Source organism: Anser brachyrhynchus (assembly GCF_964034855.1).
Source record: "Anser brachyrhynchus genome assembly, chromosome: 5".
Classification (NCBI taxonomy): domain Eukaryota; kingdom Metazoa; phylum Chordata; class Aves; order Anseriformes; family Anatidae; genus Anser; species Anser brachyrhynchus.
This window is the reverse complement of record NC_137699.1, coordinates 58,971,865-58,995,922: the sequence shown is the minus strand read 5'-3', so window position 1 is coordinate 58,995,922 and position 24,058 is coordinate 58,971,865. Positions and strand designations below refer to the sequence as shown.

The 24,058-nt window shown below is 40.0% G+C and overlaps 1 protein-coding gene across 1 annotated transcript; it reads right to left on the bottom strand.

The window, feature by feature from the left end:
* Positions 1-1,305: 1,305 nt before the first annotated feature.
* SGPP1 (sphingosine-1-phosphate phosphatase 1) lies at positions 1,306-22,340 on the bottom strand. Its single transcript, XM_080594036.1, has 3 exons — positions 21,622-22,340; positions 10,836-10,925; positions 1,306-7,455 (listed from the first exon to the last, which is right to left on the bottom strand). The coding sequence occupies exons 1-3, from the start codon at positions 22,207-22,209 to the stop codon at positions 6,904-6,906; spliced, it is 1,230 nt and encodes a 409-aa protein (XP_080450162.1). The 5' UTR covers positions 22,210-22,340; the 3' UTR covers positions 1,306-6,903.
* Between the last annotated feature and the right edge of the window lie 1,718 nt (positions 22,341-24,058).

Below are 24,058 nucleotides of genomic sequence, written 5' to 3'. Positions count from 1 at the left end.
TGGAGTTTTTTTTAAGATCATTTTGAAGATGCTGAGAAAAAAAGCATGTTATCTGTTATAACAATTAACTAGAACAAACTAATAACCAACAGATCGAACATTTTTGTGGTCCACGGAATTAACAACCTGGTTATCTAAATTTTGACAGCTCTAAGAGGACAAAAAGGCCTTAATAGGTCGACAACCACAACCATCTCTTCGAGTTGCAGGAGAAATGATTGTCATAGAAGTTCTTACCTTACATAAGAAGTAGAATCCTGTACGCTAACTCCACGTAAATCCTTGCAATTAGCACAGCAAGGAGGAATCCTGTACAGCCCTCAATAAATGGGCTTGAAATAGCATAACTACTTCCTCTCGAGTCTCAGTTCTCCCCTATGCTAGGGTGTTCTGTAATACTTCCTCATTTGGTATTGTACAACTGCAGGAAGATACGAAGCAAGACTTATGCCAGCCAACTTTTTTCTGCTCTTCTTCAAGAAGCTTGAGGCTAGAGATAGTTATAGAAATATTAAAACGAACCAATATTTTACAGTGTTTATGTATTACATAGCAGTTAAAACGTCTTGGAACCACAGTAAAGCAAAATTAAGTATTAGAAATTAACACTATTCTGAAATTAGATTTGTTTACTATGGAATCAAAGCTCATGCTAACATGCTGCCTACACGCATTCTATGAGAAGCTGTAGGTATTCACTACTAGTCTATTAAAAAATACCCACAGCTGGCTGCTTCTCAAAACATATTAGCAAGGCAAGTTACCGGAAGGTGGGCCAACAGGATACAAACTCGTAGTTGTTTTCTACGCGGATTCTGATTTTAAATAAGAACTCAGCTATCTCATTAAGCTACAACTGCAGCCTGAGTCAAAGTACCCATCAGATACCCACTGGAAACCCAAACTTCAGTAGTTTCAAAACTTGTGAAGGTTTTTCTTCCTCCATGCAACAGGAACTCTCATGGAAAGCAGATTTTTTGTCACTAAGAATAAGAACATGTTTCTATATTGATTTATCAGTGTTCAACAAGTAGAAAAAGTTATGGAAAGGTGCAACTTAAATCTTTATATACAGTATGAACAATATGAAACTAAGCAGCCCCAAATTCAAGACATTTTGATATTTCTTCATTCTTTTTCCTGAATTTTTGCATCTAAACCCAGATCTTAAGAGACAATATTGTTCTAACAATTATTGCTGTAATAACATGATGCAAGTTTTCTTGTGGTCATTGTTTCACATTCATGATATGAATCCAACCACATGCTCCTCAGCACTGGAAGGAATAAAGACAAGGGAAGACATTTGAATCCAACAGTAGTTTATTACGCTCATTGCAGATGAAGTTAGATACTTCACTTACCAGTAAATACAAGTTTAAATATTAGTTGACAACCGCAGAAAGTGTACAAATACAAAAGTCGTTAACAATAACAAAAACATTCTAATGTATTAACTTTTACACATCAGTTGTATCCTATTATACAGCAACCACTATATGATCCTCAACCAAAATCAGGCCTTGCACTTGAAAGCATTTTTTTTGTTTTGTTTAAAATAAAAGTTCTCCAAGAGGTTGAGAGACTGGGGGGTTACAACTGCACTATTTCCCAAAATACTATCAACATATAGCCTTACCTAATACAAAGCTTTTTTATATTTTATGGATATTTGCTTTTAACAGGGAATGCAGTAACAAGAAAAATATATGCATATATTTTTTAAAAAAACTAAACAGCAATATGCACTATTTTATATATATGTGTATCTATATTGTATTACAGATTTCATATAAATCAAGTATAGGCCAAATTTTGGCATAATTTTAAGTGCATTAAGTTTAATACAAAATCCCCCTCAGTCTTTGCTCTTACTTTTAAAGCTACCGGTTACTGAATTCTCCTTTTCAGTTACGGTATTTTAAATGTCTGTCTTAAAACTCATTTTCATTTCTGGCATATCAGCCTTGACTTGCAAACAAAATAAATTTGTCAGAAAAAGCTCAGTGACTAATTTAGTCACAAAGTTTAGTCTAGATTGATAGGGCATATTATTTACACTTACCAATCACTTTAAGGTAGCAGTATTCTCCTCTGTACCCCTTCATTCTGTTAAATGGACACTTACTAATATGCAAATTATTTCAGGTGCAGAACTAAGCACAAAACACATTTTGTAATGCATAGAAAATTTGATTCAACTCCAGCATGCAGTTAGAATTAGAGAACACCTAAAAAGCAATATCCTCTCTACCATGATGCCTTTCTTTGCTTCCAAATTAAGTTTTGTTTGCCCTCGTTTCACAAAGTATTACAGAAAGAAAACAACTTAGTGACCCAACTAATCCATTTGACAAAGACAGTATTTACAGTAAATTTTAAATAGGCTTGTATATTTTTTGCAGAAACAAAAATACCACTTAAGCTTTACACTAGAATAAAGTCCTGGCATGAAGTCATTCAATGACAATTCCTCCCACATAAAAAGTCAAAGTTTCCTCAAAGTCATTTGTAGAATATAGCAGTAAATTGTATAACCCAGAAACATTCTACATCTAAGGAAAACAGCGCAAACAATTACAGAAAATTAATCCCCCCAAGAATTAACTCTCCTGCCAACATTTCATCTACTAGCATTCAGTGATCTTGTTATTCAGCACCACTATGGTACAGAGGAAAAAGTATCAATCAACTGCTGCAAATCTACAAGCAGTTCCAGCGACTAAGAAACATCTTCCAAGGTAAGCCCTTTAAAAGTCCTGTATAAACTGGGCCAAGTGATTTTAAAAAGAACAGTCCCTTACAAAGTAAGTCACTTAATGCACACTGTTTCATGGATGCACACCAGACTGTGGACACGACCTTCAGGGTTCACTCTCAATGAAATAAAGAACTAGGTGCAGAACTCCCAGCAAAGTTAGTGGGGGTTAGACAGCAATACCCCCCTCATACACTTGAAGTATTAAATATTTTATATATTGCATGTCAGTCTCCCTTCTTTTGTACTGAGAAAGCAAACGCTGAAATAGAAGCAACTTTTAACACAGCAGATGTATTTACTTACAGCATGCAAGGTTTGTTTTATGCATTTGAGCAGCTAACAGCCACTAACAGCCCTTAAGTATTTACAAGTTCAAACCAACAATCTTCACATAAGTAGCAATTGCTTACAAGAAGCTCAGGACACTCCCCAGGAAATAAGCAAGAAATGTGTAAAAAACACAGTGAAAGCATAGTAAAAATCGAGTAGCAAAGGAAAATATGCCAGCTTTTAAAATCCAGACAATCTAACACTGTTCTGGTAGAAAACAAAACTACATATCACATTTAAAGATACCATTTTTAAAGAAATGCATCTTTTAGTTGGTGTCTGTCCCCCCACCCCGAGAAAAGCTGTATGTAAGCTTAAGAAAAAAGTTTCTAAGTAAGTTTCTTAAAAAAGATATCTCCCTTTGGTTTGCCAAATTACCTTGATTTTCTTTTTTAAATTTGCAAGATAAGTAATAAGGCAAACGTGATCAGAGGCTGAAGGGCTTCACGGGTGATGACATGAAAGAAAGATGCTTCAACCCCAGTTCACAGAATGGGAAGCAAAAGCAAGAGTTTTATTGTAAACACGAAACTTTTTTCGTAAGACTAGGCTGCAGAACTTAACCCAAGATGCAACGCCTATGTTTGTCTATTTGAGGGCCAGGTCAGGAAAAAAGTTTGTCTCATGGCTTAAGGCAGTCTAAGACTAAATTCCTGTCTCTTCAGCCTCTTGGAAAACAGAACTTATTGCCAAATTACATTCTATGCTAATGTTATTTTCAGTTTTGTATTTCACACAGTAATTACATAAAACAAATTTATCTCGTATCTTTTTGTAGTAAGTGCGTATCCCTATCTGCTTCAATAATCTGGTATTTCTACCTTCAGGACTTTATGAACTGCAATTAAGAAAGTTCACTGTGACATGAATAATGTTTTTGCACCACTTCACGAGAGGTTTCAAGTGTGTTATCCTTCTGAAAAGACATTTAACTACATTTTTAAAGCTATGTTAAATTTAGTTATAAATAATTTGGCAGCAGCTCACACTGGAAACATTTTTTCATGTCCAACTCTAGCAATAGCTTAGGGAAAAAGTGCTCTAGTTTTACGTGTTTTGTTATGACTGATTTGGAGAAATCTTATTAACCAAACATTTATTAAAATAAATATATCTTTTTTTTAATTTTTGTATTTTTACAATTCTTTACACTGTAACAGTAATTCACATTGCATGATACTTTGTGCTAAACTGCCCTCTTGAGCCAAGTCCTTTATAAAACATGAAAATAGAATAGTAAAAGTTATTCACGTAAACTACAGCGAAGTAGTTGCAGTCTTACAAATAGGGTTGTAAAGGTGCTGGATAAACCAACATTCTGATATGTATTTCCTGCAGACTAAATGTGGTACACAACGTGTGACATTTTGAAGTTACCCAACGTAATATATAAAAATATAGAATATTATATATTTGAGTAACAGTAGAACAAGCTACACTGCAATTTTCCTTAATCCGGTGAAAGCCCTACCTATTTTTTCCCACCCATTCTACACTTTCCACAACAGGTTTTCTTTTCCATTAATAGTACAACAGAGCAAGCGCAGCTAGAGAAGACACATTTAAGAACACACTAATTCTGTAAACCTGAAGTTCCTAGAAATCAAATACGTACCTTAAAAAATGAGATTTGTTGACCCATCCTTTCTGTGCTATAGTTTAAACATTCTTCACTATAAAATGTAAAACTAAGATATTTATTATGCCCTAAATTTCAGAGAAAATCATCCCATCGCTTTTATCAGACTTCAGACTAATGTAATTTGGAACTACAGACACTTGCTCAGGGCTTTAAACATAAGGCATTTTGTGTACATTCCTCCCAGCTATTTATTCAACAACTACCTTAGTGCACAAAGCCAAATCAGTGGAAATCCCTCCCTCAAAAACCTGGAAACGAATTTATCTTTTACTACACATTCAGCATAAAACTGCAATAAAGGAACAGACAGAAAATAGCTAGCTTGTTTCAGTGCATATTTCTGTTTTTGATTTTCTCCTATAAGGTAAGATCTTTTCAACTATAAGAGTTGTTTAACACACTTCAGTTCTTTTGAATACATTCATAGCAGTGAATTCCAAATGCACATCAGAAAGTCAGATTTTCACATCATCTAATAGGAGTGTACAATAACTTCGCTTTGAGAAAAGACAGGAATGGGAAGGTTTTTTTTTAATTTACAAATTAATAATTTGGAGCTCATATTTCCAACAGAAAAAGACTTTTGATTCCAAATAATTTGTAAGAAAAAGTAAGCTTTGTATTCTAACTATATTATTCCCTATACTTCCTATCCAAATTGTTTTTTTTTTTTTTTTTCCGGAAAAAAAAAAGAAAATGCACTGATACAAAAACAACAGTAATTATTGTCTGGCCAGACAGTTAGATACCTCTTGCTGTAACACAGCAGTTCCTGGTAACATATTAGGTAACAGTATAAGAGACAAAATGAAAAAAGCATGTGAAATTACAGTTCAAACATCATATACTATACTCATCACTGGAAAAAAGGATCATGAAAAGCTGAAAAGTGCATAACAACTCAAAATCTACATATGCAGAAGCCATTTATGCATCGACCATAGTGTCTTCTGAGTGCTCATATCTACCTATCAGAACGCTTAAAAATTTACTTTGATCATTATATTATCTTACAGCTAAGTTGGGTAAAAGTGATTACCACCTTTAATACAGTATGTTAATGAATAAAAATACATATTTTTTCCAAGGATAAAGATTTTCTAAGCACATTCTAAAAACAATGGTCCTTCTCAGTTTGGAATCATATGCAAGGCCCACTTCTTAATAGAATGGGGTATTTTTTTGTTTATATTTTTAGATAATTAATTTTGAACATCTCTGCATTGTAAAAACAATCTCCAGAAAAATATATCCTCTTCCAGGAACTTACAATACACATTAAAAATACCTACAAATAGGTCCATTTACCACCTCTTGAGCTCAAGAGCACAATTCTTGGGCCATTTCATTTATGCGATTTCGAACAGGCTGAGCTGTGAACGTTCCGGTTAACTTGAACCATGCCAGCAACATGGACAATTTAACATTTAAAAGCATCTGCCTAATTACGTATGGTTTTAAACAAAGTTAGTCTTTTTACATCACAGTATATATGGCATTTCTTAATTTAACAACAGCAAGGCACAGTCATTAACCCATAAGATACAGTACCTGAATCATACATTCTCTGTCTATCACCAATGCCAATCCAGACAGTGTACTCTGCATGGGAGGCTGAAGAAAAGAGCTTTTTTTTTTATTTTGTTTTCTTTTTAAAATTTAACCTCATTACAAGTTTGGTCCATTAAAATGCCAATTAGCTGAAATATCATGACGCAGGACTTCAGGTGATAATTGAGGGAAACAAATTTGGCAGTGTATGGTCCAACAACTTGAATAAGTTCCTATGAAATGGCAAATAAATCATGAGTGGAGCTTTCTGCTTAGCTGTCAGACGTACCTGTTGAAACATCGGTGTATACAGGTACAGTATGACAGACATCCCAGGTACATTCACCGCGTCCCGCACACAAACACGCAGACTTTGTTACAGCAATAAGGCCAGACATAGCATTTACAGAGTTCAGCACTTCTCAGGAACTGTACTTGACCCCTAGCCCCATACCACACCAGAGACGTGCAATGTCCTTTAAATGCTTTGCCTGCTAGGTACTGCTGTTAAAGTGAAGACTGCCGAAAGCCAAGCTCACTGGCCTTCCCTTAGCAAACTAGTGCACCTCTTCAGACAGCAACTAGCTCTCTTCTTCCTTTTTCAAGTGATCAATCCGCATCAAGAAAGACCCATAAAACTGAAGAGGCAAGGAACAACGAACACAAGGGAGAAGCCAACCATTCCATATGTAATATAGCGATAGGGAAGCTCGACTTCCATGCGCTGTCTTGCTTTCCGCACATCATCAAGCGGTATGCGAAATATTTTACATGCCAGGGGAATAGTAGCTTTTTTCATCGCTACTTTTGTTAGTAGCAGGATTATTACTCCAATCAACAACCGCAGTATGGCTTTTCCAAACACAGTCACAGTGAGAGAGGAAAGAGATAAAGGAAGCGTGTCGGGAGGAGGATCTAGGTCTATGCCCATCAGGTAGTTCACGTGAGAGCCACAGGCTACTCCGGCACCACAGCCCAGTATCTGAGCCGTGTCTCCTCGCGATGTGCTCCAGGTGTCCAGAGTAAAAGAGAAGATGCCCAGGGCTAAGTGGAGACTGATGATAATTAAAGGTGCATACTTGTAAGTTAAATTGAAGTTATCGATCAGGTCCACAACTGGATGGAAGACAATCAGGATGAGAATAGCATACAGAAATCCAGCAATAACATCCTGTGAGGAGAGAGAAAGATGTTTTCAGCGTAATAACTATTTCAAAAAATAAGTTACAGTAACATGGAGACAAACCTAGCTGCTCTGTGCTAAAATCTACTTGCAAATTCCCATGTTTTCACATTTTCACATTCACTGCACAAGACTTCTTTTTTCTTTATGTTAAGGGTAAGGTAATGAATTATATTTGGTCAACTATGAATAGAACATCTGCATCATGATCAAATGACACTGTAGACCTACCTATTCGGTGGCTACAATGGCCTTTATCCAGGACTGGGGCATTCCTGCCTACAGCCAGTACAAAGCCAGCCCAGCTAAATGGCTTCTGCCAACTTAAGTTTGCTGAAAAGCTCCATACTGGACCTAAGTGCCTGGGGCCAACACAAAGAGGGTTGGCAGCAAAAACTGGTGAGGCAGCAGAGGACTGCTGCAGCTAGGCATTAGGGCAGCTGAGACTCCACACAACTCCAGCTTCAGAACAAACAACACTGAAAAAACAGAACTGGTTCCAGGGGTGCAGCGATTTAAGCAGAGGAGGCAGAGGGGAACTTCTGTGTCTTCACACCTGAAGTTTGGTTTTATTATCATTTTTTAAAAGTGTCTGTTCTTAATGAAGAGGTTTCTCTAATAATTTTTCAGTTTATCATTAAGTTTCAACCCACTGCTAATTAATCACTCAGTTGTAGACTATTTACAAGTGTTGTCACCTTTAAGAAGTTTGTTGAAGGCTTTTTAGAAATCCAAGCACTACAGAGCAGATCACCTTCATTCACATGAACATCAACTTCTCCATGAGCCAGGTGTGACTTCCATCAGCAATATTTGTATTGTTCTGTCTTGAATTTATCTTTATTCACTTCCACTAATTAAATACCTAATAAAAGTTCTCATGCAATTTAACTCATACGAAAGTCAGACTTGTTCATTTCAAAACTGATCACAACAGCCTCCTGCTGTATTTACCACCTTCCCCCCCAGACTCAGGCAGGATGGTTCATTTATATAATAGGTAACAAAATTAATGGCATTCACTCAAATGCTACCGAGATTCGAGAGCTCTGAATAACCCATCTGTGTGATGCACAGCTATTTCTTCTATGACTTGGTTCTAAGACATTATCTGTTGTCAGCTAAAGCAACAGTTCATCCCAATTGCCTTCCATTCAAATGGTTCTGACTCGGGAAGCCTCCTGATCACTAATGCAAATAAATCCCTCAGCTTTTCTCCAGCTGCCTTATTTTCATCCACAGGGATGTGGCTGCCCCATCCCTGTCAGTGCCCAAGGCCAGGCTGGATGGGGCTGGGGGCAGCCTGGGCTGGCAGGAGGGGTCCCTGCCCATGGCAGGGACTGGGATTAAATGGGCTGTAAGGTCTCTGCCAACCCAAACCATCCTGTGATTTTCACATGCACCTTTTACACTTCCTTCATCCACCAATTTAATTGCTCATTACCAAGTTTATCACTTTGGTAGCTCTTCTCCTTTTAGAAAGTGATCTTCAAAAACTTTTCTAGCCATCCATAGCAGTGGCCTTACATTTCAGATCACTATTTTGTAGTGTTCTTGTTTTTCCCATGTTTATATTGCATGCATCCACATGTGTATTTTTTAATCCTTTTTAATAGGTAATTCTGTTTTTCAACGATGACAACTTTGTTATTTGCTTATTTTGAAACGTTAGTAAGTAAAACACTAGCACATGCTTGGAGTAGCTGACATGAAACCTGAGTGGACATTAACAGCCACTCCCTTACCCTGCAAAATTACTTCTGCCCTGTTGAAGAAAAGGCAGTTTACACTTTGTAACCTTAATCACCCAATTCTGCACTAAGACTGATGGAGCGTAAATTAACAGAAGCTTGACATGCACTTTTAGCTACTGTATCAATGCTTTAAGAATTCTGTTAACCCAACGCATACAATTTATCTTTAACATGTGAGGAGAGATGTTTTTAGTGATCAGCTTGAAGGAATACCTTCCTAGACAGATGCACAGAGTACTTCATGGGAAAATGCAAACCTTTGATATACAAACTTTCAGAACAATGAATCACAGAATGCTTTGGATTGTAAGTGGCCTTAAAGATCATCTAATTCCATTCCCCCTGCCCTCAGCAAGGTCACATCCCACTAGACCAGGCTGCTCAAAACAATTAAATAAATCTCTGACATTCCCCCAATACTTCAAGAAATTTGCTAGATTCTGAGGTTTGTCTCTTCCTGCAGGAGAGATTTCAGATTTGTTCCAAATGTGCTTCAAGCAACGCACCTCATTTTGAGTGAGCTACAGGTGCGCATGTAACACCAAGTTAACAGAACAAACTCAGTCTGCTTTGGTCTGTCACACCACATCATGCTCACAATACAAACAAGCCTGAATGAATTTGACAGTGAAAAAAATCCAAGCATGTGTTAGTTTGCAGGAAAAAAATAAAAAACTTTCCAAGGTTGTTCTCCCTCAATTTTTTGGATGCTTGTAGGAGTTCCTATGGCTCCACATTCATAATCGAAGTTTAAATTACTATGTTTGAACTCATTTAAGATGCTGTAATGAATGATGCAGTTCTCACTTTCCCTGTGGAAAAGAAGAACCTTCAGTGACACTGCCTTTTTTGTAAAACATCACTGGAGACCACTTCAATATAGCTCAACATACCTTTCTTTATTCCACGCAACAAGAGCAAATGCAATCTTAAAATACTGCAACCATATATCGACAGTTTTCTAAAAAGACTTCAGAATCTTTAAGATTAAGATTTAAGAAGTACACATTACTGTAAATCTTGATAATGCATTTGTTTACATTTTTGTTTCATTTAGCTGTCACTTCTTATGACAGATTCTGAGACTGTTGAGCAGTACTGTCACCCAGAAGACCTTGTACAGAAATCAGCAAATCAGCTACCCAGGTACTGCATCTGGGTACTAACATCATTATTTGTATTGATCCCAAGTTTAGCACATAACAGTTACAGAGACGAAGTAACACAAACCTGCTAGAAAATTGACCCAAATTTTGGAAGTCAAGTACCCAGTTATTTTAGGGGAAGCCAAGAAATAGAGCTAAATGGGTCTGGCTGCTTCATTCCTGTTAATACATGATTGCTGCATGGTAAGGATAGCCTAGAAAAAGCAAGTACACATTGCAGATCACATTGTAGTGTATGCTCTCTGCTAAGGAAATACAAGTATTCTGTTTCTGTATGTACCCTACACAACCTGTGTATCTATCCTGTACTTTATATTACAGCATATTTTAAAATAAATAAAGCTAGATACAATTATTGTACTGTAAAAAAAATAAAAATCAAGTGATGGAAGTTTATGAAACCAGAAATTAACAGAAATAGTTGAAATAAAAGTTTAGGATATCTTACCAAAATTGAATGCATTCCCATATAAATTCGACTACAGCAAACCAATAAACACCAGCAGAATGCAAGGATCAGTCCAAATATAAGGGGGTACTGGTAGGAAAAAAAATGAAAGATTGTATTAGAATTTGAAGAAAAAAATCACTATAAAAATTCCATGGTTAACCCCACAAAAAGAACTTAGCAAAAACCAATTAATGCAACTTCTGCTTACCCTTTTTCTTGCCCTAGCCTTCCCAAGCTTATCAGTAAGTCTGCTTTTTATAAAGTCAAAACTTTATGAAGTCAAACTTTTTCATTTTTTTCTTGTCCTCTTCCTTTGCATTCAGGCTATACGAATTTCAGGCCGTTATTTCCATTTTTCTTCCAGACAAAGCAGTAACAAGTGGATGGATCTCTAATAGTCTTGCTGTGCTATGGTACCCTAAGTAGGGAACATAGCGAGGGTCAATCCTTGTGTTATGAGCTCTGGAACAGTTTACTCTGGGTGAAGCAGTTACGTAACACGTTAGTACTGTCAAGAGCTGTCCGGGCAGAATCTAGCAGTCCTACCTTTCTCCTGGGGGGGGCGAGGGAAAACACAACTCATAATAATTTACTGATGAGTTCAATTTTCTACAGACTTTTAGAGGTTCTGCAATCCTTGACTCAAGTCTCTGAGCGTCAGTGTGAAACTCCTAGAATAGTAATCCTCTTTGATCTCTATAAAGCCTTATTAATTAACGTGGCTGGTATGAGAAATTTATCAAAAACATCATATAATTGTTTCCAACACCTTTTGGTAGAAGTTATTACTAGGACCCTTCACTGGGAAAGAACAATTTACTTTGCTCATCATATACTAAGTTTCTACACTTTCTGCTAACTTTCATAGGTTTTTGGATAAAATATGCTGTACTAACTTCACATCTTACACCACGATAAGAAATACTTCCCCACTACTGTATTGCAAGATGTTGTACAAGACAGGATACAACTTCCTTTTTCAGTTTTAAAAAATATGCATTAGTTCTATAGAAGAAGTCACAAGACAAAAAATGACATTTCCAAAATTGTTTCACTTCCTACACAAAAGCAATGATACCAAGATAAACTTTTTATTATTTGCAATTTAAACAAGTAGTCTGGATATACTTGAATCTCAGAATAAAAGAAAACTTGCGAATTACAGGCAATTTTCTTGCCTTTTCCCTTGCTGCTTTTATGGGCAAGCTGGAAGGCAGAACATCCACCACATTAGAGAAAAAGATATTTAAATTACTTGGAGAAAGTCATCCTTTGTGATGGCCATTTAACGGATTTACAAGCTTCTAAATCAGTCTTTCAACAAAAGGTCTGAGAAAGTATTACCAGCCTTCTGTATTATTCCATTATTCTTTGAATTCTCATCTCCAGGATCATGTTAATACGACAAACCAAAAAGAAAAACTCTCTCAGAAAATCAGGAATCTTCCATTTCACAGGAAAAACAGAATTCACATTAAAATCTGTTCTAAGTGCCCAGCTCACAACTGCGTTGCATCTGGCTTTACACTAATTCATGGAGCAATATGTTTCTGCTACAGCAATTGTCTAGAAACTGTAACTGAATAAAATCACATTCCTAATAATTTATTTTTAACTGAAACGATGAAGGAATGAGCTCAGAAGCTGGAGCTTTGACAGGAAGATTAATGAAATGCCAGGATCAGCAGGCTGTAGCAGCTAATGATGCTGGGATAAGTTTGGATTGTGGGGGAGAAGATGTTGGAGCAACTGAACAGCAAGAGCCTAAAAAGGAGTACGAAGGAAAAGGCATGCGTGAGGAGTCCTGGGCAGGCAACTACGAACCCCAGGGAAAAGTCAGAAATTCATTCCAGTTCTGGAAACGAAGCGATTGCTCTCAGTTAGGAACTTTCAAGGGAGAGGTGTTTGGGGAAGAATGAAACTGTGTCACAAACTCCTACTTTGAAGAAAACTTTGGAAAGAGTATTTAGCTCTCACACTATTTTTTTTTAAGATATTATTGCAAACAGATGCCCATTAAAACATCCAAGACCACTCACCAGCTCAGTACCTCAGCACCAAAGCATCTGTATCCGAGAGCTCAAAACCTTCCCTATCGTGTCCCAAATAAAAAGCCAATGACACGTTTTACACTGATTCACACAATCTGAAATGCAGAAGAATTTTTAACCGAAGCACAAATTACTCTGACTGGGACAGAGTTCATATGACCTGCCCACAAGTGTGCTTGCAGCATTAGGCACGTTCTGATTTTTGCTATTTTTAATGCATGATGATCATAACAGTAGAAGTCCTGAGCCCAGACAGTTTCTTTTCACCCAAACGAGCACAATATACCTAGCTGTAGTGTCTCCAGTCCACTATAAAAAAAAATGAAACAATTATTCTAATTTGCTCGGGAATACTATTCCACCATCAAACAGTTAAGCAGATTTTTGTGATTAGCTCCCACGCTAAGCCTTCTCTCCCATGCTCCCAACTGGCACACTTGGACAACTACCAGTTTATCTAAAGGGATAGCTATTTCAGAGGCTGATACAAAGGAGCTTCAGGCAGCCATCTCTGTGTATAACACACAGGAATAATGTTTAACCTACAGAAGGTTTTAACCTTCCTCTCTCCCGGTGCCTTCCAGTGTTACGTCTGCACCTCCCAGCACAGCCCGCGCAACCAACTGCTCCGGTTTTCCTCCCACAACCCCAGAACCCACCTGGGGAGCATCACAAAGCTGTAGGCATGCTTCTGGGCCACATAGCCCACTGACCTCCTTAGGTGCAAGCAGAAACCAAGCTGAACCACCGCCCTGCTACAAGGCACAGCACCAATCCCTGCTTCCCCTGGGCGCTCGCTCCTGCCTCTTAAAAGCAACCGCTGGGTTCAAGAATTCCTCGAGCACCAAACCGGTAGCGCCTGCTGAAGATCTGCCTCAAGGTGATAAGGCAGTTGCAAATTTTGTCCTCACGCATAAGGGATGAGCACACCAGGTGACTAAAGGAGCACATTAACACTCCCACACACTTCGCAGCTCACAAGACAGCTGCTCAGCAGCGTGCCAAGTCATAACACCAACAGGGGATATCACCGTAATCCCTAAAAAAAGCTTATGCTATAAAGTTATTTCCAAATCACTGTCTGAAAATAATACAGTACTGAAGTACTAACAAGTGTTGTTAAAGTGCTGTTGCAACTGGAAAATGACTGCCCGGCTATTGTTTTGCATATACACACACACAGGTTATACCATGGCTGTTACACCATGGCTGTGGGTATTTGTAACCTCCCACTGCCTAGGCATGTGAAATCCCCCAAACACCATCCGCCACCGACTTGCATAATGCCTTACAAGTACTAACATTTATCGGCTCTGCTTTGCAAGAAACCGTACTTCACAAAGCTTCTCTCCCGGTTACAAATGAACCTCCAAATAAAAAACAACTTTTACTATGTCTTCTACCCTAAATAGCTGTGGTATGAAAGATTAATGTGAAAGCTTTAATATAAACCAATCTCAAGTACTTGTGGAAGAAAACCATATATTTTTTTTAAAGTTCATTTCAGTCTTATTTTGGGTCTTATTCTGGAAAAATGTAACTTCCAAATATGTAAATGGGAATAGTTATCAATTACTTCTGTGTTATAAGCTCATATCTTGTCTATACAGTTGCATATATAATATATGTATATATAATATACACTCTGACAGTTTCTACTTAAATGAAAGAGGCTAAACCAACACTGCAGAACTCCAGCAATTCTAGTCCTATGGTTCCTTACATGCCACATGAGAATCACAGAGGCACAAACCACCAAAGATGACAAGTCCACTTCTACCCTCTCTCCCAGGTCATCACTATTCTTACACGGAAAGCATCGCATCTCCCTGCGAATGAGGCTCCAAAAAGTTGCTAGAGATCACAACTGGCAGAAGTAGGAAAAAAACAAAACCCAAAAACCTCCATTCTCTTAGCTCGTTCCTTCTAAGAACAGAATTGACACATCAATTGACATTCTTGACCACACTCCAAGTCACTTAGAGTCAGATATAATTAAGACTATCCCCAAAAACCTCTATCTCAATCACTTCCACACCATCTCAACAGTTTTGAAGTATATGGAATATTTATCAAACCGTGTATGGCATTTTTGGCATACAGTATGGCATACAGTAAGAAGCCTTGTGATTTGAAAATCGTAACAATAATATTCACATAGTACTCAGTCTGAACTTCAAAATCACATGTTGACTCAAAAATCAACATTAACCTGGTATTTTTCTCCTTGAGAGAAGTACCCACACTTCATATTACATCAAATCACTGATAACCAGCTTGCACAAATATTTTTCCCCAAAGGTCAGAATAAATCTTTGATAATATGCGTAAGCACGTAGCACACTACAAAATGGAGCAGAGGCAGATGGAATTGACAGCAATGCAGAGATCGTAGATAAAGAAATGCAACATATAGATTAGGAAGATATAGTCATTGACGTTTGGCCTTTTAAATGCTTGAATTGATGTTTCGTTGAAAGAGAAACATTCCGGTCTTTATACATAAAAATGAGGGACAGATCATCAAGCCTTATGTTTCTAAGTGAGAAATCCCCATTTTCTTTAACCGCATCCTCTAAAGAGAGCTTGCAAGTGTGTAATGGGATCGCATAGCAAGCGCTTCCCTGAAGTGCCTGTCCTCCTCCCTCCCCTCGATCTGACTTGATGCCAAGAGTCTTAATAACATAACCATTGTTTAGAAATGCTCATAAGGAAACAATCCATCTGAAAAGCTTTGACCTCGGTCAGAAAATTCCTTCTTTCATAACGGAACATTCGTTCGACGCTCGGGATGCTCATTTCTTTTACACCCCTAGAGTGCATTCTGTACCAGAGAAGTTTTCAATATCCACAATGGGTTCCAAACATTTTCAGTATTCTGTAGTATGATTAGAAAAGATCATCGAGTAATAACTCAGAAGTTCAGCTTAAGTTTGAAACAATTATTGTGGGACAGTTAGCAGGAAGAGCCCAAGGAAAACTCAGAGCATCGTGCCTTTACCAAGAGGCTTGGGCTGTGCGTGGGCAACAGCCCGTCCAAAAGCTGTAAGCGATGTTTACAAGATGACTGAGGCACTGCTGGGTCAGCTGAGTACAAAACACACAGCATGTAACGATCATTTTTTGGAGAAGGAAGAAAAGGGAGAAAATGGTGGTTAAAAAAAAAAAAAGGAAATACCATTTATGAGTCATTTTAGAATAAATAAAGTAAAAAAAAAGTCTCTTCAAAAGATGCTATGGGGTAAATAACACTGAGCTACATTTATCAGTTACTTTTTTCTGCTGACCAACCTTAATACAAAAAAGCACAAAAATCTGAGCGATACATGCCTCTTCTTTGAATTCCAATATAAAGATTTCAAAGCCAGCCTTTCAGGCAGCTAAAGGTTTAATTTTCTGCTACACATCTGAAAAGACATCAAGAGTTGCAACAGGAGCTGCAGCCTGTTACTGCTTCTCCTCGCAACCATCACAAACGGCAGTCCCTCCCTCGGCACACCCAGCAAGAATCACCAAGAGCTTCCTCTTTTTATGCCCTCAAAACCTAGAGACATTTTTCTGCAAACTGACGTTCTCTCAGCTCAACCAACAGACTTTATGGCAAAGTATGAGCAGCGCTTTACACGTGTGCAATCCACCAAGAAAAAAAATGGCTTCAGAAGCAAAGTATTCCCTTTGAATCCCTTCTGCACCAAGGACTCGGCCTCTAACCTTACCGTACTTGTTTTTGCATAGTCCCCCAAGATGCTCTACACAAATTAAAGATTTGCTTATGCAAAACTGAAAAATGTTGAATGCCAATCAATGCAGTTCAATAGGACAGGCTGGTGTTCCCCGGTGGGATTTGTAATAGGTTGCTTGCTCAGCGTAATTCAAACTTGTCAGAGTACCTGAATCAAAAAAGACACCATTTTTTTCCAGCTTCCCCTACAAATAAGCTAACAACATTAACAGAACCTAGAAAACACGACTTCACAACTCAACTACACAAGGCCAATGCTGACCCTTCAAATTCCCAGCTCTTTCTCAAGACCTCCTGACTGCGGTATTTGGGGTTTTCAGATCACCTCTTCTTCTCCGCTTTTCAAGTCAGAAGAGTTTTTGTTGGATTGTTTTAAGCAAACCATGTAATAAACTCATGAGACAAGCGTACAACTTGCTTGCTGTAAAATTCCCACTATAGCAGTGTTGTGATGGGACTGTTCATCTAACCCCAACAGCTAATTAATCCCCCTGCCCAGGGGAACCTGACAGAAGTTACCCTTTAGAAACGGGATAGCAGGCAGGCAATTCTAGAGGGAAAACTTAGCAGTGGACAATCACAATGATGCACAACTCTCTGAACTCCCAATACAGATCCTGTCAAACCCGTCTCGTGTTATTAGATTCATCAGCTTTGGTTGATAAAAGTCACGGTGCAAATGAAAGACTTCTGGAGGGGTGTTTGACCCGGTGCCACATTAAACACACAATTAGGAGCATGAAGAATCAGAGCATTAAGTAAATGAAAACTGGAAAATACTTTGAGGTGTGTCAAAGAAATGATTACAGAACCGATGACTACTGGAAGTTCAGCTGCAGTGCTTATTAGGGTCACCATTATCCTCAGTGGAGTGGAAAGAGTCATTGTGGACAGGATTTCTGTATAAAACACTGGCATGCAAGCACACAGGGAGGACAATGCTGCCATATTCAATGCTTTCAACTGCTACCCGAGATAAGCCCTTTCCACAGAGGTTGGTTAATGTAGTTACAGAGGCAAGCCGCTCATCAATCAAGGCTCCGGGCTCCTGCTGAGTGAGTATCAACTTAACGAGGTTTGTTCTGCCGCCTACAGCAGGAGCCTCAGCTCATTAAGGCAGGGCTCGGAACCCGTCACTGTCCCAGCCCAGCAGCTGCTGCCAGAGCCAGGCTGGGCACTGCAGGAAATCGGGCAGAAAAGGGCCTTTTCTGTCCCCCTGGCTGATCCTTTTTCCCCTGAAAACAAACCAGCAGGGTTGTGACACATTCGGGTACCATCCGAACCCAAGCAGTGTTTCTTATCAAGTACGAGTTGATGTCTATTCGAGAGCAGCAGTTCAAAGCCATCACATAAAATTAAAAAAAAAAAGGGGGGGTTTCCAATAGCCTCAGACTTCGGCTTTTGGAGATTTTGCAGATAACAATTAGCACCTCACACCACCTCTTCCTCCCTGCTCAGTACACTGTATAAGCTAACTTGCATCGAGCTGCAAATATTTCAAAGCAAGCAGGTTCTCCCCAGCGTGACAAAGGTTTAGTGTTTCCTACATCATATCAGGATCTGAAACCTCACTGTCTTAAGTGTCCGTCCTCTTATTTCAGGGTTTCAGAGCTTCAAAGATGGAAAGAAAAATATTAGTGTCTACAATGCTCAAATTCTGGTCAGTTTTTGATTTGAGCTTTGCAATTTGAGGTTACTGAAGTGTCTTTGAAACAGGTAGTGTTTCCTGCTGAAACTGAAAAAAAAAATATTTAACATATGATGCAAGTAGAATCAAATGATTCAGGCAAGCTCTCACTGAACAAGGTGAAACTGAAAAATTACATTCTACAAGGGACAGAACAGTTAGCTACAATGAAAATTATCTTAACATCTGACTTTCATCCAGAAGCACATCATTTGCATTGAACTTTCCTTGTGTCCAAAATCTCTAACAAAAAATTTGTCACAGCCATCTTTAACATACAGTATCTCTGATAAAATTTTCCTGAAAAATTGCATTTATAACCAAGTATTTTAGTTTTACTATGTATAGCCCCACATCCTTCTGAATGCTTTGTGAAAGGCATGGAATTGTACCAGCATTAGACAGACATTGAAAAATAAGAAACCACAAACTTAATTCAACAGGTTAAAAGAAAACCAACTGGAAATCAAAACTGTTGTTTTTAAATGGGTAATTTGGGCCATACCTACAAAATTAAGCGCAGATTTTCTTTGTTCTCTAGATTGTTCAAGGGAAAGACTCACAGACTGCATTTGATAGAAAATTATTACACAATACTAGGAAGTCATAACCCACTGAAAGCAAGCTCCAAGTAAGCTATACAGGAAAGTGATTCCCTTTTCATCTGAGTAATCTCTTCTAGAGAGTGGCTTTCTTTGGTTTATTATAAACCTTAAATTGTCAAACTCAATTAAAGTTACCTGTACTCCAGCAGTAGATCTCTGCACAGAGTTACAGCTGTATCTCCCTAAATTCACTCAGTCTCATTCCACTATGATTATTCTGAACAAATAATGCTAAGATGTGGACTCATTTACTGCAATCGGTGTCCAAGTAATGCTTACCTAAACACCCAGGAAAACTGTACCCCAATATCTGCCAACAAGTATAAATCTCACCACCTGGAGCTGCTGATACATAGCTGCAGTTTAATAAAAGAGCTGTGACAAACTCTCTCATCATTAATAGTTTTCCAAGAAGTCAGGATGTCAGTTGCTTCATTCTTTTTTTAAATCTTATTTCCAGAACAGTATGACACAAAGGTTGTCATATAGATTCCAATTCCTGACAATGTAAGAGAAATATGGAGAACAGCAGAAGCATTAAATGGAAGCTTGTTCCTTTACAGAGGTATATTGAAAGATATTCAGCATTCTACAGGTTACCCTTTAATAACTAGAAATTATTTTTAAAAATCAGGTGTTTTTTGTTTTTTTAAATGAAAGCTTTGAAATAGTGGAAGTTTGTTTCAGAAAAGTCGTTTTTCAAACCTGTTTCATAGACAAAAATCAATTCATCTGAAGACTAAATTTGCTCCCCGATTTCTTAAGTGTGGTTTTAAGTGAAGAACATTAGGAGTGAATATTTATAATTTCTTAATATGCGTTCATTAAAAATGCATCTGGTTAATTAGCACAATATTTCTGTAGACTGCAGCTAAACTTAATCTGGTTAAGTTAAAAAAATAATATTTAATACTTTGTCAATTTGCCAGTTGTATAAAAGCAATCAAGCCAGGCTGTCCTTTGTACACATGACAGTGTGTGCAAAATAACTGACTGATACTACCAAATGAGCTTTCCTACATGCCAGGAGAAAATCCCGTTCATTCTTTAGGTGACATCAGCCCCACACATCTAACAAAAATACTAATCAAATATTCAGATTGCAGTCAGTCATAAAAAACAATGTTAAGCTTAAGCATCTCAGTGACAGAACTCCAAGCATTTATTCTGTGAACACCCACAAAATGTGACACCCGATGCCTGCACAGATGTGGCAGAGTAGGATTTCACATTTTCCTAGCAAAGAATATGAATCCCTAGGGGCTTTCTTTTGGGCACATGGTATCACCTTACACAAACAGATACATAAGCTTTGATAAATAGAGGCCAAATACCACTCAGTGTCCAACCCTCAGCTCTTTCTTTCCTTTCAGGCACCCATTCGATATACTAAGATAAAGCCACAAAGTGTCACGCCGTGACAGCACACAACTGGTGACTGCTAATAGTAACTGGAAGATAAGGGTTCATCTCCTGCATGAAGCTTAAGAAAAGGGTTCTCTGCAAAGGTGACACGTGACTTAAGATAGCCAGGTATTATAATAAGAATTTGTAAATATTAACAGCTTAAAAGTAGACTTACTGCTTAATTTGTTAAACATTATGCATAGAATGCTAAAACCCTATGTTTGTTGCCTGGAAAACGCTCTCCTCCATTTACTGCTGGAATTGGTGCAGTGATTTGGAGAACCACATACATGTTGCGCTTTCTTTGGAGTTGTGTTGCCCGTACCGCAAGCAGCCAGCACCGAACCGAAAGGCTGTGCTCACAGCCTGCATACGCCAGATGTTCTGTGTTACTGCAACTTAACACACACTGACTCGAAGTGCAATAGACACATCTCCAGATTTTGCTGAATGAAGGCTCTGAAAAGGTTCAGAGACCGGTTCCTGCTAATTATTGGCACGTTAATAGTTGTAAAGCCATCTGAAAGTACATGTACTCCTCAAAGCAAAAATAAGCATCTCCAGTTTACAGGCAATTAACCTAAAAAACAAGAGTTAGAGAAAAGGCAAATTGATTCAAGCTACAGAGTGCCTCAAAGAAAAAAAAAAAGAAAAAAAACCTTTAGATCCTGACTCGCCACCCCATTCTCGGTCAGGAGGACCAAAAGCCTGCAAAAACCTCCATTGCCTATCCAAATGGTGTGCATGCAAACCACCCAGCCTTACAACAGCTAACCTGAAAAACCTCGAGAAAGGCGTGCACGTTCCTCGGGCTGATTTTTAGGGCACAGCGAGGCGATCGCTCGCAGTAAGACTTGGGCTCAGAAGACGAGGCAATCACTTAGAGTAAGGCTCGGAAGACAGAAATACTGGAACTGCTCAGAAATATGACAGAAATACTGGAATACTGGAACTGCTCAGAAATATGACAGAAATACTGGAATACTGGAACTGCTCAGAAATATGACAGAAATATTGGAATACTGGAACTGCTCAGAAATATGACAGAAATATTGGAATACTGGAACTGCTCAGAAATATGACAGAAATATTGGAACTGCTCGGAAACATTACAACTGCTCTTACAGCCTGAGCACTCGCCGGGATGCCAGAAAAATGAAGCAGCGATTGTGCAGGCAAAAGGAGCAGGGATTTCACATTCCACCCCCACCCAACCCCTTCCTCCCCCTCCATAAACCCCCCCCCGGGGGTGCATGCACCCCAGGGTAGGGGGGGGGAGCACGGCCGGTACCTGCCAGCGGCCGTAGCTGAGCAGCAGCAGCGCCAGGGGGATGGCGGTGCCCGACATGGCGTGCGTGGAGGGCATGCTGTACTCGGAGCTGTAGAACACCTCCAGCTTCACCACGGGCGGCGAGGCGGGCCGCGGCCAGCGGACCACGTCCTTGGTGCACTGCCCCACGTACATCACCCACACCCAGACGATGACCAGCCGCCGGCCCAGCCAGGCGTCCACGTTCCAGATGCAGAAGGGGAAGAAGAGGATGTAGAAGAGCTCGTTGCCCAGCTCCGTGCCCAGGCTGAACAGGTAGTACAGGAGGCGGCTGCGGGTCGAGAACTCCTGGCAGCCCTCCTCCTCCTCCTCTGACAGGGAGTTGCGCCGCGGCCGCCGCCGCCACCCCTGGGGGCCGCCGGCCCCCGCCGCCGCCGCCTCCCGTCGCCCGCCGCTCGCGGGGCCGCCGTTAGCCACCGGCCCCCGGCCCCCGGCTCGCTGCTCCGCGTCGGGCCAGCCGCAGGGCCCCTCCACGCCGCACAGCCGCTGGAAGGCGGCCACCTTCTGCGGGTCCCGCAGCCCCGCGGCCAGGCGGCGGCACGCAGCCATGGCCGGCACCGCGCGGGGCGAGGCGACGCGAGGCGCTGCACCGGGAGCCCGCCGCCGCCGCCCTCAGGCTCCCCGCCCGCCCGCCCGCAGCCTGGCGTCACCGCCCCCCTCGGCGCCTGCGCACAACTCTGGGCAGCACGGGTGGGGCGCTCCCCGCCAAAGCTGCTCGCGGCGCGGATTGGTCGTGGTGGGCTGCCGGTCCCGCCCGCAAGGGAAGGGGGAGCCAATCAGGGAGGGGTGGTGAGGGAGGCAGCGGGCGGCGTGCCTCTGCCTCAGCCTCTACTTCAGCCTCGAGCGTGAGGCGCGGTCGTCTCATCCCCATGGCCTTCCCCAGGAGCTGTTTGTTTGTCCTCCCTCCTGTCCCAGGCCGAGCCCCTCTCCCTCAGCTTAACCTCCGCTGCTCCCTGCTGCCCAGCAGTTCTGTTCCCTGCCCCAGTACCAAGGCATATCTGTACTCTGCCTTAAAATCACAAGGTTAAACAAGTGGGAAATGAGACACTTCGTGATGTCTGTGTAAAGGCATGACACAAGTGGCTGGTTAGCCTAACAGCAATCCCAACCAAAACAAGAGATCCTGTGTGGAATTCAAATAATAGTATATTTGGACCACATGGCCTTGGCGGTCTTTTCCAACCTTAATGGAATATCCCAAGTTGAAAGGGACCCACAAGGATCATCGAGTACAACTCCTAAAAAACTCCTGGTTTTACTGCCCCTTATTAGAGAAAACAGCCTTTCAACCACTTTGCATTAAAGTTCATTCTCACATAAAAGAATTCTTTACATCTTATAAAAGCAGTAGCAAAATGCAAACATGCCTGGCTTACTGTGAGGTAAACTAATGCTCAACCACGGCAAGTATGATTCTATGAATAAAAATTTGAAGGAACCTGACAGAAGTCTACACGGTTTTATAGCAAAAATAACTGTGCTGCTTTGAGATCATAAAAATTAAGAAAAATAACTTTTGTGCTGCCTCGTTAATGCTGTGCCAGTAAACTGTGTGTGTGGAGCTGGCGGCCCGATCCCAAGCAGATCCCTACCTTGCACTACATCTGTAGCAGTGGCCTGGAAGCTGCTGCAAAAATTCAGGTCAAGGATGAGTGGAGTCCTAAATAACGATGGCCAGAATGGTTGGTAGAAGCGTCCTATCCAAACTTAGTGAGCTTTATCCCAGCCAAACATAAAGCTGTCTGTCAAAGAACCGAGTGTGAAGGCTGTAACTGTTGAATAAAAGATTAAACCCTGGGAAGGTAATGGCTCTGAGAAGGATTTAAGGGTCACAATAAAGAAGCAATTAAATAAGGGCTCTTCTGTACAATGCTGTGGCAGAAAGAAAAGATTAATCGATGTATACACAATGGAATAAACCAATGCTTATTGTACTTCTCATGTTTGGCATCAACAACACCATCCGTAGGACAGTGCATACAGTTCTGGTTTTCATTTCTTGAAGAAGAATATTGGAAAATAAGAGAGTGCAAAACACTGAAGCAAAATGTTCCGGTGGTTGGAGAAAATGCATTACACTGGGAGGCTTTAAGAGCTCAAGCTGTTAAAAGTTATCTAAAAGGATTGAGAGGTGACTTGATTGTAGTGTATAAGAACATTCCTGGGGGAAAGTACAGGATATTAAAGGGCTCTTTAATCTGTTGAAGAAAGGCATAATAAGCAGCAGTGGCTGGAGGCAAAAGCCAGACAAATTCAAATAGGAAATAAGACACACATTTTATATGGTTAACCACCAGAAAGCATTCCCAAGAGAAGCCGAGGATTTTCCATCGTTTTATGTCTTCTGCTGGAGATTAGATGTATTTCTGAAAATCATTTTTTAGCCAAGCAGAAGTTA